At 40.5% G+C, this 18,810-nt stretch overlaps 1 protein-coding gene across 1 annotated transcript in view; it reads right to left on the reverse strand.

The window, feature by feature from the left end:
- Positions 1 to 2,785: 2,785 nt before the first annotated feature.
- Positions 2,786 to 18,810, reverse strand: part of nkain2 (sodium/potassium transporting ATPase interacting 2) — a 428,338-nt gene continuing 412,313 nt past the window's right edge. The window contains exon 7 of the mRNA XM_080193313.1: positions 2,786 to 4,105. Coding sequence (XP_080049439.1) covers positions 4,096 to 4,105 — 10 coding nt within the window. The 3' untranslated portion in view covers positions 2,786 to 4,095. The remainder of the gene's footprint in view (positions 4,106 to 18,810) is intronic.

Here is an 18,810-nt window from a genome sequence, read left to right on the forward strand (position 1 = left end):
GCCAAACGGCCTCCTTCTGCACTGTAGGGGTTCTATGATTACGTGAATTAGAATTCCAATTAGAACCTTTACTTTTGGAAAATCTTTTGTGTTGTTATAGCAATTGGATGCAAGGCATCACTTGAGCGGAGAGTAGAAAGGTCAGTCGGATGGGGAGCATCCAAGTGTATAACAAGACCTGCTTGATTGCAGTCCACTTACATGAATGAATTGGAAATTGTCAGAATCCACATGCTTATGTTCTACATGCACAATTTTCCCTATCCAGTTGATCCTTTATGCTGAAATACAAGACAGAAATATTTGTCCTTGTGGACTAGATTTTAAGCTCCTCCACTAGAGGGTTTGAAGGTGGAGGGGCTAATGGGTGACTTGCCCACTGACAACCTGCCAACCCCTGACCTACACAAAATTATATGGATAGGGGAGATGTTGGGTTGCCAACTAGCCATTGGGTCCATTGAGACACTTAAGTGGCCAATTAATAAGCACTTATGGGTCACATTCCAGCCCTGCCAATATTTTACCCACAATGGGATGATCCACACTGCAGGAAACCTGAAAGCCTTAGCTGCATGTGTTGATGTCAGGCAAGGAGGGAGCCTCTTTGGGGTCCCCTGGGTGTAAAGAATGCACAGCTCCCAACGGTTATTTCCCTCCCTGGCCTCTCAGCCATCTCAGCCTTCCCACCCATCTCAGTCCCCCCACTAAGACCCTGACCCTGGACTTACCTCAACATACTGGAACTGCCAGTAATCAGCTGTGGCCATTGTGCCCATCCAAAACTGCTGGGTTTACAGAGATGGTCTGCAACCCTCTAAGGCAGCAATCCCTCTGGAGATGGGAACAGAAATCTTGCCTTAATGCAATTAATATTAAATTGCTGTGGAGCAGACGTCAGGATTGTGGGTAAGTTACCCCCCCCCCCCCCCCCCCCCCCCGGTTCCCCCCAACCCCCAACCTTTTAGCCTGTGGGCAGGGATCATGGAGCCCTGTAAAATTCAACTCTGTGTTTTTGTTCCTACATGGAGGACCTAGAGTAGGAATCAATAACCTTCTTCATCCACATCTGTTGTGATCTTGTGATGGGAAGATCTCTCTGAGTTATAAAGGTGGCAAATGAATGTGAATTCAGCTCTTGACAAGCACAAATTCATGACATCAAGGTATTAAATTGGCATCATACAAATATTTCTTGTGGGAAATAGAAATTCAAATTGTTGATTGGACCTCTTTCCTGAGGATCATGTCAAGATGCACAGACAGAGCAAATAAGAAGAAACTGACTAAGCTTGATAGAACAACATTGTGTTCACCTTAGGGAGTTGACAACTCCATTAAAAGTGGTGCAATTAACATGCACTTTTGATGACTAGGCCATTACTGGGGAATAGGAGCAAATTTCTTTTCATTCATTCCCTCATACATTCTATTCCTTCATTCATATAGAGCTCACAAGCACCTGTGAATTGCTGTTTGCAAGGGACAATGAAAGGAAAAGGCAAAAAAAGTGTAGGATTGATAAATTAACATTTTTGAGTCAGTAGTGTTTCGTTATCCATGACTGTATTAAATATGCATTGCATTAAATACTTTCCCCACAGCAATACAGTAATCCCGCAAAATTTATTTGTTTCAGATAAAAAGGCTTTTTCAAAGTGCCTACTGCACAAGGACGTGCAAGTAAACAGGGACTATACTTCCCTTCAAAGAAGAGATCAGATTGTAAAAATCAGGCATTAGGAGCTGAGAGCAAGTGTAAACTCCATACTATTAAATTTGGCTCCCCTCTCTGAATTCTTGAATGTAAATTATCTGTGCGCAGATTTCCTTTTGTAGTAAAGCATAAAACAAACATTCCTCAACATTATCTATAGCTGTAAAAAACAAACATTCAACTGAAATATGTAAAAGGAAGTGGGTTGATTTTCATCTTCACTACTTGAACACAATGATGATGAAGTGGATAACCTGTTCTTTAATGAACCTGCTCAATTTTCATTTTATGGATTTTAAGATGAAACTTACCTGGTGTTCCTGTTGTTAACTTCCATGTAGATTTATACTGACAAAATCAAAATAATATTTCAGGGGCTTATTATTCACAAATTATGACAATTTGTTTAATAATTCAAAATGTTGTTGTTGCCCAGTTGTTTTGGATGGTCTTGATAGCGATCTTTGAGGGTAGAAATTCATCTGCGTAGCAGTCCAAGATGGGCAATATCCAATTGGCTGGCTGGTGTATTGGCCACCCGCCATTCAGATTTATTGAAATCAATGGGACTGAATAGTGACCTGGACCTATAACGGGTGGCAATTCAATACTGCATATTTTATGCTACCACCGAAGGCGATTATTTAGGCCAAAACAAAATCAAATAAATCATCCTAGATTTCCATTTTTTAAACACTGCCAACAAGTTTAAGGCAGTATCTTTTTAAAAGCAGAATCTAATAAATGACTGACTTCATTTGTATTAATAAAGATCCCAATCTGCTATAACCCAGTCTCAATGAATCACATTGTAATTACACAGATGGTAAATTCCCTTCTGGGCAAAGACTTTGGACTAGTTCCAGTATAATCAATGAGAATTAAGAGTCTTCTTTTACACACCATAAAAGGAAAAAAGTACAGTTTAAGAGCTTTGGCAATATATTAAAGAATGAAACAATCACTGTACTCTTGTAGTACTTTAAATATAGAGAAAAAAAAGAAATACAAGACCAAGATTTAACATTTGGAATAAAAAAAATCATTTGTGAAATAAAGGGGATTTAAACAGGCATGGAGAGAACATTTTTACAAACACATTTTACTACAGTTCAGCTCTTAATAGCACTGCCAAATTACTAAACAATGCACAACCATGAACCACAAATACAGCTAAGACGTATGTTTGGGACATATTTTACTGCAGATTTGGTTTCTCCAAATATCACGGGACCAACAAAGCACTAATACAGATAAGAAAATCATGTTCCTTTTATACAGGTAGTAACAAAGTTGATCACTACAGTATTGTAACAGACTTGTGTGTTAAAAAATAACAGTAAATACAACTTCTAGCCTTTAGTTGGCATCACTGTATGTAAATGTGCATATATCCCTGTGTTTAAACATATGCTATTTACAATAAGGTAGAAAAAATGCATCTAGTTTTAGTGGATCATAGCAGAAGCAGTGGGACTAAGAAACCAATCTCTTCACTAATCTCAACTATCATCTTTCGTTTGGCTCTTGCCTTTCATCTATTTTTCATATGACCTATGAGGGCTTTCAACTGTTCATATACACTACCACGTCTTATTTCTTTCACAGCTTCACATTTACTTCTGCGCAGGGATAGAAAAAGGTGAATTGGGCTACTTGCTGAGGAGCTGGGGTATTCAAAGCATTTCCTACAAAGCTAAATGGTAGCAGTGTTATCATACAGCACTGGCTCCATCAGTATTTACCAATCAGTATTGGCGTAACAATTTCAACATTAAAAAAAATCTACATTTTTAACTTATTCATAGATATTTAGACCTGCATGTATTAAGGCAAATGTGCCGCTCTTGTGAAAAGTAGCTCACATTTGGTAGCATCATCTAATCCTTAGTAAAATTATGGCACTGATTCAATTCACCATTTGCAGCTAATCCAGAAAAATGTATCTTCAACAATGACCTCAAAATATAAACCATTAATCTAATTTGTTGATGAACAGTTGCAGTTATAATTGGCAATCTGGAATCACACAATCTGGAATTACACAAGAGGACTATGCAGTGATATTTTCATATTAGTCTGCAGAGGGCACCAATACTTTAGTTTGATCTTCCAGGCATCCAACTCCAATTCAGCATGTTCAAACACACAGGAGGATGATTGCTGGTTGCTGTGTGCAGTTTTAAAACTTTGAAGTCTTTCATGTGTCTGCATTTTAGTTGGGTCTTCCATTATCCCAAGTCTCTGAACTAGGCCATCATTCCAAGAATGGTCAGCCATGCTCCACGTTGTATAATAAAGTCATCACCACCAGATTCTTTGGAAAAGGTGTGAAAAAGTTTGAAGTCAGGAGGATTTTAAGGCATCCATTTGCCAACTTATTTTGACCTGAAGTGATAAATTATAAAAAGGTAAACTAACCAACTATCGCAGAATGATTCAAGTATTTGATAAACTTTAAAGAGATTAAACAACAATAGCACTTTTAGCACTTTGATGTGATCCATAGAACACAGAAACATTTGATACAAAATCAGCAAAAACCTACGTGCAAGCTGAGGAATAAGTGAAATCACTGCTGTTTTTTTAGGGACTGACTAATCCAAGCTGTTAAGAGTTAGAAACCAAATCAAATCACTGAGATGTTGGATGCAAGAGGGATCATGTTTTGTCATTTTTTTTTAATTACCGTGTTCAGGAATCTGCACTGCAATATTTACTGTGACTCAGAACTAAAACCATCAGGTCCAGGATTCATGTATTTGCAATTTCAGTTCTGTAACCTGCCACACCAACCAGTAATAAGATGCACAGACTGTAAGAAACTGCAATCATACTTTAAGTTAAATTTGTCGATGCGATTTGTAAAATCCATTCAACTTTGGAGCTGAACCTTCTTCAAAGGTTTAAATGAAATATAGAATTCTGTACAGAATCTGACAGAATCATACCAGCATGAATTGAGAAAGCCAAAGGGCTTTTTGAACTAAAGGAACCTGTTAAAAGCTGCAAGTTGTTTATTTTTTCCAGGATAAACAGGGTCATTGCTCTGTGATAGAAAATAACACTTTCAGGCGATGGAATGTTTAGCAGCAGGCTCAGGGTCATAAAATCAAATTGAAAACCAATAAACATACATACTTCAAAGTTGTGGTATAAATAACAGAGCTAAAATAACTGTTTAGCCAGCTTAAATGTTTTGGAAACTGAGAGAAAGTGGCACAAACAGACATTGATTGGTGATATCAGAGTCTGTCTTTTTCCAAATGCACGCAGAAACTAAATCCACAGACACATGTTTTTTATTTGCTTTGTCAGATAAATTAGTCTTTAATTTATCAGGGAACAACTTATAAGTCAGTAACTTGAGGGACTTTGATTACATATTTGTCTCCCAATTCTGAAATGAGAGGGGCCAGGTCAGGAATATGTTGATAAAGATCTAAAGGTGTTTGTTGCATCCAAAAAGAATGAAGAATTACTGAAGAAAGTTTAAAACAAGATCAAGGGGCCTCTCTGCGTGGAATTTTACCCATTCGCCTCACCCATCGATGGGCAGAGCGAGCTGGTAAAATTGCGTGAGAGCGGAGAAATCAGGATCGAGCCCAATTTCTAGACTCTCACGATCTTACCAGAACTGGATTTCCAATGATGTCAGCCTCATGCCCATTTTGGCGAGAGGCTGAATAAATTATTTAAATATATTACAATGCTGATTTACATGGCATTAGCTAGCCCGGTGCTCAATCGTCTGGGCTCACTTGCCTTTATGGCCTTGCCAGGAGAGATTCTCTCCAATGAGGAAAACACCTGCTCCCCATGAACGGGGAACAGTTGTGCTAGCCTTGCTGGTAGAACTGGAGGCCATTGAGTCCTCCCTGGGTAGCCCATCAGGGTGGGGCCTATAGTGTGTGACCTGAAGAGGGGGTTATGGGGAAGTGGAGCCTGGGGGCGGGAGGGGGGGGGGGGGGGCGTGTCCAGGGAGGTAGGGAGGACCGCTGCGCACTCTACAGTTGCAATCGATATGACAGGAGAACACCACAGTGCATTCTGAAGTTTTGCTCAGTATGTGGGAAAGGGAGTGAAGGGGTTGGCGCAATCAGTCTGGGTGGCCGGGGTTACATTTTCAGGTGCTGTGGGGCTCACAGTCGGCCGCTAGCCTCTGTAATTGCGGGTTGGTGCACTGAATGGAGGCTGGCTGCAACAGCAGAGGCCTGACCGTTCTCTCTCCCTGTCAGGCCTCTGATGTTGGAATTGTGCATGTGCAGACACAGAGGGACCAATGGCCTCCAGTTATACCAGCAGTAGCTCATTCTGCTGCTGGCTGGTGAATTAAGTCCTGTCCACTGCCTGTAGCAGCTAGAAACAATCTAGCCCATTTTTTCATGCACTATGTGCACAAGGTTGAATGTAAAACTCACCCAAAAATGGATCTGCATCTCCCCCATTTTCACACTAGCTAGACACTTAGAATTTTTCTTGTAAAATTCTGCCCTCTAATGACTTCATTGGACAATTGTAGCCCAAGATGGACTTACAGCATAAATCTGGCAACAAAGCATACTGACCACTTGGGAAAGAAAGGTATTAATAATTGTTGTAAAGAAGAATTTCATGCTTTAGCAAGGCAAATTTGTCAATTGCTGAAGAATTGACAGGTGGTTGACTGTTTACTGGGTGATCTTCTCGTGATGCATTTGTAACCAATGGGTGCAGTATTGTTAATGGATATTCCTAAAAAATCTAGTAAAAGCATTAGTATTTAATTTGGGATTTGAGGATTATCTAATTATTTCTTGTAATTCTTGCAATGCAAGGGCAAAGTAACCTGTCATATAGGTGGTCACAGGAATATACAGGTCATCATTTGATGCTTTGTATGTTATATTTGATAGCTATGCAATAATTCAGCCATTGCAGAAATGCTAACAGACAGAATGGAGAGGGACAGATAGACTAGAATTGTTAAAATACCCTTTTGATTCTTTAAGTTGGACAGAGAAAAACTGTTGCACTGAATAATATTGTATGTTCATAAGCTTAGGTCAAGTCAAAACATGAAAGTAATTTCTGATTGCAACAGCTTTTCTTATTTGGATGCACAATATGGTTGAAATAACAGATTTCAACTTGCTTTCTGGCAGTGTGGCTATACGTGGTTGATTAATCCCCACTACTGCATGTCACGCCGCATGACCTTATTATCAAGATCACAAATTACCTTGAAATGATGGTATTTATTGCCTTTGTTGTGAAGTTGTGAAATAATACAATGTTCTTCCAAATAGTGAGTTCACATAGGAAGTACAGCACGGATACAGGTGATCAATCAAACCAGTCTGTGTTGTTGTTTATCCTCCACATAAGCAATATCTGCTCACTCCATTACCATATCCAATTATTATTGTGCAGAATGTGTCAATGAATGTGTCAGTGACAGCTTGGTATAGTGCCAGCTCTGATCAAGACTGCAAAAAGCTACAAAGAGTTGAGAATGAAGCCCAGTCCATCACTTAAACCAGCTTCCCATCCAATGACTCTGTCCGCATGTTCTGCTGCCTCAGAAAAGCAGCCAGCATAATCAAAGACCACCCCCCCCACCACACCCTGGACATACTCTCTTCCACCTTTCCACTTTCTTCCATCAGGGGAAAGATAAAGAAGTCTGAGATCATGTAGCAAGTGATTCAAGAACAGCTCCTTCCCTGCTGCCATCAGACTTTTGAATGGACCTACCTCGCATTAAGTTGATCTTTCTCTACACCCTAACTATGATTGTAATTCTACACGCTGCACCCTCTCTTTTCCTTCTTTGTGAAAGGTATACTTTGTCTGTGTAGCGCGCAAAAAACAATATTTTTCACCATGTGACAATAATAAATCAAATCAAAGTATTGGCATAGTTACAAGAATGACCATTTTGTTTTGATACACAGCAGTGGCAAATATTATTGTCAGTTACTTTGCACTACAAGCTCATTTTGAATGGTATAAGGGAAATGTATTAATCTGAGTGGAAGCCTTTACAATGAACATGGAGGACATATTTAAGCTTTTGCAACTTGAACCAAGAAAGATATTTTGCACGTCAACAATTTGATGTTTTCAGAAGGATAAAAACTATGGCAAGTTAGTCAAAATATTCCAGAAACAGTTACAGGAAGAAAACAGTGTAGAAAGATCTGCCCAATAAAAGCACAAAGTTTGAAACTTGGAAGAGGAAGAGGCATTGTGCTGAAGGCATACCCAAGAAGAACAAGGGCAGTTTATTTCAATATTCAAATAATATTGCCAATAAATAAAACTATATATTTTAGTAGAAATTAATAGGTTTTACTGTAAATATTTCCACAGCACCGTGGCAATTTATTCTTAGTAACAGATATTATAAAATATTTACTTAGCTCAGTGCAAAACTTCATCAAGGTAAATGTAAAAAAAATTATTATACTCGTATGATTACTTGGGATGCTCCACAGGATGGTTTGATTGATTTGGGGATGAAGGATGGGGACAGGGGGTGAGTATGGAAGAGTCACCATGGCCACAGGTGGTGTGAATGTTAAACTCAAGTCTGCTTCACAATATGGCCATATCATTACTTTTTATTGAAATGTGCAAAATGTTTGCCCATCTGCTCTTCCAAATGTATCCAGGCTGCTACATAATGTTATGTAGGTGAACCCCTGTCAACATACATCTGGTTCTGCTTAGACTGCACTGTGGCATTTATATATTTATGGTGATTTTCTGACTACAACAGCTGTATACATTTTTGCATAATTCACTGAATGTTAATTAGAGGCATAAAAACAGAATTCTGTGGTGAGGTATTCTAGCATGGCTTTGTTGAAAATTTGGCTACTGGTGATGATGATCTGCAACAAACTGCCCTCCATCAGTGACTGCAGATGATTTCTCCTTGCCAGTGAAGTTCTTAGCTCTTAACATTAGTTCTTAACATTCTCTTAAGAGAAGGCTGGCTTCCTGCAATGGACGGATAGAACCTTCAGGCTAACACATGGGCCTGAATTTTTTGTCTGTATGATCTGTGTACACGGAGGGTCTGGAAGTGGTGGCAAAACATGCTTAAAGTTGCTGTCAGCCTCAGAATGTGATTACAACCTCGTTGGCCAGTTAAGCAGCAACCAGCCTGTAATGCACACTGGGCAAGGCTCAGTGCTGCCGGAGATGGGGGAGGTAGGAAAGAGAGTGAGTACTAAGAACAGGGAAGGTGTGGGCTAGCATTTCTAATGGGCTCCCTAAAAGGACAGCTGTTGTGGAGCTCTCAAGGAGCTGCAGATCTGTAAAAACAAAAATAAATTGCAAAATGTCCAGGCAGCACATTCAAATACAGTTTGAAAATTTTATTTCAGCCCGGATAGTTCATCCCATCCTGGATCAAGGTTGAAGCTAAAATGCTAAGTCTGCCTAGCCAATCAGCCTGCCACCAACCATAAAAGCAGATGGGCCATGTAAAACTGTCCAATTGGTCCCTTAATAGACTAAATATCTGTTCAATTTTTTCTTAATGAGGTACAATGTTCTTTTCTTCAACTAAATCCTTTGATAAGGCATTAGATAATGCAACAACTTTGTGTAAAGTTCCTTCTAGAGTCCCTCTTTACTCTCATGTGGTGATCTTGTATTTCAGTGATGCCCTATGCCACTGGCCATCCAACCAGAAGAAAATATCTTTTCCGATTTCATCCTTATTTTGTCATCACTAGTATTATCCTCCTTAATTTATATCATGTGCTTGCTATGGTTTTAAAGTATTGTTTATAATGGGATTCCTAAATCTGCACACAATACTATACCTGTGGCCCAACCATTGCCTTATAAAATACTTCCAGTACTCTTCTATTTCTGTATTGCATACCCCTGTTTATAAAAAAAATGCTTTTGGCATCTAGTTATTTTTATGCAAGGTGCCTTTCAAACTATTTATACTGCACTGCGCTGGGGGATTGCAACATAAAAACATGGTAATTTCAACTTACCCAGGCAATACGGACTCCAGGTTTGGTATTTTGGCCCTTTGGTAATATTTTGAAGATTTCTACAATTTTGTATTTCAGTCATGTTGGACAATTCTTTGGTAACAATGAACACTGACAATCCCCATTCAGCACTAGAATTAATTTTTTTCCATCATTCTTTTCAAGTTGTCGACTCTGTCTTGACATTCTGATGGTTAACGCTTCGCAACTTATGTTCTTTTTAACAATTCACATGATGTCCCTTTGCCTGTTGATAACATTGTCAAGTTCTGATAATGCATTTTGATATTACGGGAGCGTTACCATATTAAAGCAATTTCTCCTTTGTGAGATATAGTTGGCAGCTCTATGTTTCATCGTACAGCAATGCCACTGGAACATGCGATGCTACATTCATTTGCATCATTATTATTTGTTAGAGCATGCATACATGACTGCACACAGCTGACTGATGTCTAAAACCCCTTGCTCCTGCCCTCTGTATCTTCATCTACAAGTATGGGAGCTCGGGGGATAATTAAGGCTGGGCAATAAATGCCTGCCTAGCCAGTCATATCCACATCCTATGAATGAACATAAATATGGACTTCTTTGTCACAAGAGATTGAAATCATCAGTTTAGTTGTCTTGGCTACTTGCCCCCATTCCTCCTGCCCGCCAAACTAGATTTCCTCTCATTCTGCTCTGAAGTTATGCCTTTCTCTAGATTTTCTCCTATCTCACTCTCACCTGTGAGCTCATATCATCTGTGATCCCACTTCCTGTTCACTTGAATTAATTCCTATTGAATTGCTATCCCCACTCCACCCCCACACTAGCTGGTTGGTATTGTAAATAGTTCTCCCATTATATCTGCATTTCTTGAGATGGTTAACAGCATCCTCTTTCAATGCCTCTTCTCTATTGTTCAGCGAAATGCATAATTTGGGGTAGCTCTTCAATATCCGATGATAGTCAAATCACATTCAGTGATGCAATGGAGTCCCAAGAATTTATCCTGGATTATCCTCCTTTTGGCTATCTATATGCTGCCCCTGCCAATATCCTCTCCAGACAAGAGGTCAGCTTCCACCTGCACACTGCTAATATTCAGCTCTTTATTTCCATTATTTATAAATCCTTCCACTGACACAATCATGGCAGATTATTCTGATATCCAATCTTGAATGAACCACTGCTTCTTTCAGTTAAACATTGGGAAGGTCACAGCTACCATCACAAACATTCAGTTGTCACTGATGCCATCCCCCTCAGACTGTTTGCAACCTTGACATCATATTCAATCTAGTTCCTGCACAAAGATCAATTATATCAGCCTCACCACCAGGTGCCAAGGCTCTACATTTTGGAATTCAATTTCTAAACTTCTCTGCCTCTCCATTTCTGTTTTTTTGAGAAGATATTCCTCAAAAGCTACCTCTAACTTCTGCCTTAACAATTCCTAATGTGGCTTGGTGTCAAATTCTGCTTTATAATACTCATGTGAGACATCAAGTTACTGTAGTGGAAGGGTCTGGTATATACTGGGTTAACATGCAGCTGAGTACAGTTGTGTATTTATGTTTGACCCTAGTTGGAACAAGGTCTCTTTAATAGTCCAATCATGTGACATGTTACTGACATCATAGTCCACTTGTGTGGGTAAATGAGCAGGCTTTCCTAACAGCCAGTCGAGTAAACACCTTTCCAACAAAACTCTTGTTTGCTTGTACCTTTGTGATCTGCAAGCCTACATAAGAACATAAGAAATAGGAGCAGGAGTAGGCCATCTAGCCCTTCGAGCCTGCCCCGCCATTCAGTAGGATCATGGCTGATCTGAAGTGGATCAGTTCCACTTTGCCGCTTTCTCCCCATAACCCTTAGTTCCCCTGTCTATCAAAAACCTATCTACCCGAGACTTAAATATATTTAGCAAGGTAGCCTCCACCACTTCAACGGGCAGAGAATTCCAGAGGTTCACCACCCTTTGAGTGAAGAAGTTCCTCCTCAACTCTGATCTAAACTGTCCCCCCCTCTTATCTTGAGGCTGTGCCCTCTAGTCCTGCTATCCTTTCTAAACGGGAAGAATCTCTCTACCTCTACCCTATCCATCCCTTTCATTATACGTCTCTATAAGATCCCCCCTCATCCTTCCAAACTGCAACGAGTACAGACCCAGTCTATTTAGTCTCTCTTCATAGTCCAACCCCCTCATCTCTGGTATCAGCCTAGTGAACCTCCTCTGCACTCCCTCCAAGGCCAACATATCCTTGCGCAATTGTGGCGACCAAAACTGCACACAGTACTCCAGCTGCGGCCTCACCAGTGCCCTGTACAGTTGCAGCAAGACCTTCCTGCTTTTATATTCTATCCCCCTCGCTATAAAGGCCAGCATTCCATTTGCCTTCTTGATCACCTGCTGCATCTGCAGACTGGGTTTTTGCGAGTCATGCACAAGGACCCCCAGGTCCCTCTGCACCGTAGCATGCTGCAGGTTTTTGCCCTTTAAATAGTAATCCCTCCTACTATTATTTCTGCCAAAGTGGATAACCTCACACTTGCTAACATTATACTCCATCTGCCAGGTCCTCGCCCACTCGCTCAGCCTATCCAGATCCCTCTGCAGACTTTCCACACCCTCCATGCAATTTGCTTTTCCACTCATCTTCGTGTCATCAGCAAATTTTGTCACCATACACTCAGCCCCCTCCTCTAGATCATCTATATAAATGGTAAACAGTTGAGGCCCCAGCACCGATCCCTGCGGCACTCCACTAGTCACCAACCGCCAATCAGAATAGCACCCATTGATACCAACTCGCTGCTTCCTATTAGACAACCAATCCTCTATCCTATCCTTTAAAAATGCCACAAAAAAAAACTGGCGATGAGGAGGTCGGAACCATACTGGCAGATTCCTCGGAGAAATACAAGGAAATAGAAAGATTGTTGACCCATGCTGCAGACATCCGAAAAGGATGGAGAAGATACAAAATATTGCTACACCAAAGCTGGTGATGGAGGAGTGCCAAATAACGAGCAGCCATCAAAGGAATGGGAATTTAAACAAAGATTTTACAGAAAACAACATCAAAAAGAAGCTTGCCATATGCTTTGCCCAGAAAGATCTAGCATAGTACAGGGAGCATCGAGAGTTAAAACAAAAATGCTGCAACAATAATTTAGAGCTGGGGGTGTTGCAAAACTCTAAAGAAAAATGTCTGAGCTTAGGGTTACTAGGCAGACAATTGGAGGTGGACATCAGAGCAGCAGCTTTATTAGTACCAGAAACTGTTTACCAAGAGAAACTTCGAAAGAAAAAGTGGCAAAGGTAGTGCTAAAACCTCTTTGGCACATTGTGTGTATGCACGCCCTTCCTATAATAAAAATAGTGGGACTCTTTGGTGCTGTGGAAGTGGATGATAAGAAACCTGAGTGGTAGCGCTTATACACTGGAAGATTTGAATACTCTGTCCAAGAGAACAAAATAGTGGCGGATATAGTTCTCCTAACTTTCCCGGGCACCATGAACTCAATGGAATTATCAGCTGACGAAGCGCAACAACTAAGCTTGAGCAATAAAATCCATAAAGTATTGGCTGAAATCCGAACATCAATACAGGTTTGAAATTGCTACAGATGAGCAAAAACTGGGCACACAGCAACTGACTGCTGCTGCAAAAATACAAAATGTAGGACTTGTGGTAAAAGATGGCAAAATAAAAGTGCGTAATGGAGAAAGAAACAACAAGTTCCAAGCAAAAATGATAAAAAGCAAGAATCATAGTATCAAATAGAAAACTGAATAGAGGGAAAATTATTCACATGATAAAAAAGGGCACAAAGAAGAACCAGAGTCACAGTCAGATGATGAACTGTCTTTGAATGTACTGGCCATTGGGGTTCAACAAACCGATTCAGGGTCACTCCTTTACTAGGCAGACAGTTGGAGGTGGACATCAGAGCAGCAGTTTCATTGGTACCAGAAACCGTTTACCAAGAGAAACTTTGACATATCAAAACCCTCAAATGTAATACAAAAAACCTATACTGCAAGTGGTTCCGTTGAGAGGCCATTTCAATATAAATATGCAGCTGAATGGACAGACCACAGACTTTTCCCCACATGTTTTTCAAGGTAACTATCCAGCCTATCTGGGAGAACTTGGCTGGAGAGAATCAAGCCAAACTAGGCAGAGGTAAGTCTCATTTTGGAGTCCAAAGCAGGCCATTTTAAAGAAACATGTCATTGTCTTTAATGGAGAATTGGGAAGTATGATAAAAAGCTAAAGATTAAGGACGAAAGCCAAGCAAGATGCTTAAAGACTAGGTCAATGCTGTATGGCATCAGGTCTAAGGTTGAGACAGAATTAGAGAGACTGGTCAACACAAGCGCCTAGAACCTTTGAATGTAAGTGATTGGGCCACACTAATAGTACCCATGATGAAGAAAGATGGTTCGTTATGTATATATAATGATTTAAAAGTCATTATAAATCCAGTACTGTGTGCAGAGCAGTTACTTGCTGGGTTGGCCTCTGGCCAGCATTTCAATAAAGTTGATGTAGTCAAGCTTAGATGCACAACAATATTTGACAATCAAGATAAAAAAGGGGCTATTCAGTTATAAAGGTTTCGGGTTTCCATTTGGCATTAAGTCCACACCTACATTGTTCGAAATGTGCCATAGCTTTAGTTTTAAACAGACAAGGAGGAGTCCAGTGCTACTTACATGATATCTTAGTTACTGGAAATAATGAAAAACAGCATCTTCAAAATTTAGATGCTACACTCAAGAGACTAGAAGATTATGTAAGGATAAATGTGAATTCTTCAAATCTATTGAATGCCTGGGCCACACAATGGTACAAAGGGACTACACAAATCACCTTCAAAAGTAAAAGCCATAATTGAGGCACTTGCGCCTCAAACTATAAATAAACTACGGTTTTGGGGCTTATTGAACTATTATGGAAGGTTTGGCCCTAAGCTAGCAACTATTCTCTAGTCTTTACAAACTTATTTTGTGAAAACAGGAAATGCGTTAAGACATAGAGATAGCTCCTTACCTGTCCTCTTTACTGTGTACAAGTACTTGCAGTTGACATACAGAAGACTTCCTTAGCACTTATGTTCTGTAATTAACACCATACCAACAGTGACATTTTATTATGTTAATGGCACTAAAGAAACACAACATAAGAAATAGGATTTGGAGTAGGTCATTTAGACTTCCAGCATTCTCTACCATTCAATAAGATCATGGTTGATCTTCTGTGTTAACTCCATCTTTCTGCGCTATCTCCATTTTCCTTAATTTGCTTAGTGCCTAAACATCTACCAATCCCTATCTTTAATATACTCAACAACTGAGTATTGCAATTCTCTAGGATACAGAATTGCAAAGATGCATCTCACCCTTTGAATGAAGACATTTCTTGTCACCTCAGTCTGGAGCGTCCAACCCCTTATCCTAAATTGTGGGTCTGCAGGGTGCTCTACATTGCAAACATCCAGAAGGTGGCCTTATAAGCTATTACCTCAGTTTCACATTCCAATTCAGGACTTTGGGTGGTTCTTGACACTGCAGGAATAAGCAAAGGGCCCTCAGTGATGTCAGGCTGGAAACACCACCAGGTGAGGTAAGTACTCCTGAGGAAGGCAGGCAGGTGAGTGAGAGGGACCCTCAGAATTTTGATTAAAATTCTAAACATGAAGAGGTCTGAAGCAGTTAGGGCAGTTAGCACAGCCTTTCTTCTTCATGACCCAGCACTGGGACATGAATGGCACCTCCATGGATCTCCCCTACTGTAACACCACCTCCCTCTTAATGGTGGTGGGACTGATGGAGTTGGCAGGAATGTTCTCGACTGACTCTTTGGATGGTGGAGGCAAGTCCTTGCCATCCTAAAAATTCAGGCCTATATCCCCATGCAGCTACTTTGTGTCCTTTTCACTGTTGTTTTCTTACCTAACTTTGTATCTTCTGAAAACTTGGATATTTTACACTGAAGTCCCTCATGTAATTCATTCATATAGGTTGTGAATTGCTGAAACCCAAGTACTTATCCCTGCAGGACCCTGCTAAGTTACAGACTGCCAACCCGAACATGTACTTTTTATTTCTACTTTGGTCCATATTTTTGCCATGAAGAGAAATGGCTGTAAATTTAAGCCCCAAATATGGCATGTTCCATTCTCATGGGAGTGCAGTCAGGCTAAGGTTCCTGCATGCATGGTTTATGGAGCCATGATGTGGCGTTGCTGGTGTTGGACTGGGGTAGGTACAGTAAGTAGTCTCACAACACCAGATTAAAGTCCAACAGGTTTATTTGGTATAAGCTTTTGGAGTGCTGCCCCTTCATCAGGTGAGTCTGAGGAAGAGGCAGTTGTGCTACCAAATAAACCTGTTGGACTTTAACCTGATGTTGTAAGACTACTTACATTGTTTATGGAGGCAGCTGGCAATTTGAATCATCAGCTGCCTCTACTGGTAGGATTTTGGTAGGCCAGGAGTTTGAAACCTGAAGTATGCAGATTAAAAAAATTAAGAGGAGGTCTAAACTTGGTGGATTTGTTTGAATAGCCAGGTAGACAGCGTTTAGACAGGTACCTTACCTCTTTGGATCTGGTTCCAGAACATGGAAGTAAGGCACTCTTTGGGATTGCTGAATGTGAACATGACTTTTTTTATGATTAAGCTAATTGAAATGTCCAGCTGTCAAAGAACAGTCAAGGAGCTATCAAAGTCGTTGGATGAATTGGCATGGAGGGGATAAGGGCAAAAGGTCATTGGTGGGGGCATGTGTTGGCACTAGATTGGCATCAGGGCTATAATGGACCGTAGGGATTTGGAAGCATAGTGAGAAGTCATGGGGTGGGTGGGTGGCATGAATGGGGCAGAGGAACTCGTTGGAAGGGTGAGAGATGTTGTTTGTTTTATTCTTTCTTTTTTTAAAAAAACAAATTCAGACCAAAGATGGCCATTTCTATTAAATATTATTTTAAAATGTTTCCATTATTGTTTTATATTGTTTGCCTATTTTATTTTCTTGCATTCTATTTTCTTAAATTAAATCTGCTTTTCTCTGATCTATTTAGTTGGTATATACATCATTCTTGTGTCCTTCTCTATCATCATAAAACACATTTTCATTATTGCTTTGGAAGTTCCTCTACTTTTACCTCTTACTTGTTCTGGTCTAGTCACCATTACTAGGTCCAACAGTACATATTTCATTGTTGGGCTACATAACATAACCTAATATATAGCCCAATCAGAAATCATACACATTGTAAGAAATCCATTCTCTTACACTAATACCTACCACTTCTGTCTAATCAATATCATATTGTTGAATTGTCTATGATTTTGATTGAATGTTTTTTACCCAATTCATTAATTTGCCTGAATTTTTCTACCTTCATTTATGGAAATCTGTGGGCTTGTAGTCAATATTAGTTGACAGACTATCAGTATTTTGCTTTATATTTTCACATGAACTATTATATCAAGGTATGCTTTCATTAGGTTAAAAGATTTCAACTAATCCCCACACTTTAAAATTGTCCAGCACCAAACACATAATTGTGCAAGATCTAAATGTGTGTGTGCTGTTTGCAGGAAAATCAATGATAAATTGTTAACATATATCTTGCAGGATTTATACTATCTTGTTTTACTAATAGAGGAGGTAAAATCCTCTTATCTTTGAAATGTCAATACCGTCCTCCATTTCTCAGAACTGAATTGTCATTTATCAATCACCTAATGCCTGAATTGTGATGCAGACTCATTAAATCATTGTGGGTGAACTTGAACCCACCAGATATTGACATCCCTGCCGTATATTGATATATGTCAGTGTGGTTTACAACAGGTTCACCCAGATGTGACACTGTCATGAGGGTCTTTCTGGGGGCATAAAGTAAGTATAGCCCCCAGAGGAGAGGGTCTTGGCCGGACAGTGCCCAGGCACAGGGTGACACTACCAGGTTGGCACCAAGCCCACGCTAATCTGTGCCAAGGGGCAGGCCACAGTGGGAGGAGCCTCATGGGATGTGTTGGGTATTCATTTGGATGTGGTGGTGGCCAGGAGCAGATGGAGGAGCTGGGGATGCCGGTGATGGCAGGTGGGGAGAGAGAGGGGGTGGAGATGGGTGCTGGCTCAGATAATGTGGTCATTGGGGGGTTGGGGCCAATGGCTGTGGGATGGGGGCATGTAAAAGGGGCTGATGATCCAGATAGAGACTGACTCCAGTCAGTGGTGGGGAGGGGAGTCCCTGAGAACTCCATGGTGGGCTGGGGGAGGTTTATACAGGTTATAATAGAGCGCTCTTTAAAAGTGGCACCCCAATCTCTGTGCAGCTGGGTGTTGCCAGCAAGTTGAGGCCCTGCTGCCCTGTATGATAGTGTGAAACACACCACCTTGATTTTTTCTGGCAGAGTGTTGTAAGAGAGAAACATGGCTGTGTTCTTGCCAGAAGCAACACTCTGCCATTTTTTAGTAAGATTTCGCCCATTGTATTAGTGTGTAAATCAATATGTATGATTTTGTTGAGATAGGTGCCCAAAATCTGATGTAAGCAGTTCAAGTCTTATAGGAGCAGGTCCCAACATTGTTTATTTGTTTGGATAGCTAGGGTACCTTTATAAAGGTAATGCGCCCCTTTGGATATGGTCTCAGGAAACCTTTGGACAGGGACAGGTGCTCTTTTGCAGGGGTCAGGTGTCGTTTGGGTGAGGTAAGGTGCAAATATCCCCACTCTCAGTAACGTAAGAATGGAGCACACCTGTGCAAAAGAAAAGGCTGAAGACTTTTCAATCAGAAGTGCTGAGTGGATGATTTATTTTAGCCTCCTCCAGAGGTCCCCAGCATCACAGGTGTTAGTCTCCAACCAATTCAATTAATTCCATGCAATATCAAGAAACAACTGAAGGCACTGTATATTGCAAAGGTTATGGGCCCTGACAATATTCCAGAAATTGATCTGAAGACTTGCACTCAGTACGTACTGCGCCCCAGCCAAGCTGTTCCTGCTGTTAAAACACTGTTAATGTGGAAAATTGCCCAGGTATATCCTATAAATAAGAAACAGGACAAATCCAAC

The sequence above is a fragment of the Carcharhinus amblyrhynchos genome, chromosome 7 (assembly GCF_965287045.1).
Source record: "Carcharhinus amblyrhynchos chromosome 7, sCarAmb.v2.hapA, whole genome shotgun sequence".
NCBI lineage: Eukaryota > Metazoa > Chordata > Chondrichthyes > Carcharhiniformes > Carcharhinidae > Carcharhinus > Carcharhinus amblyrhynchos.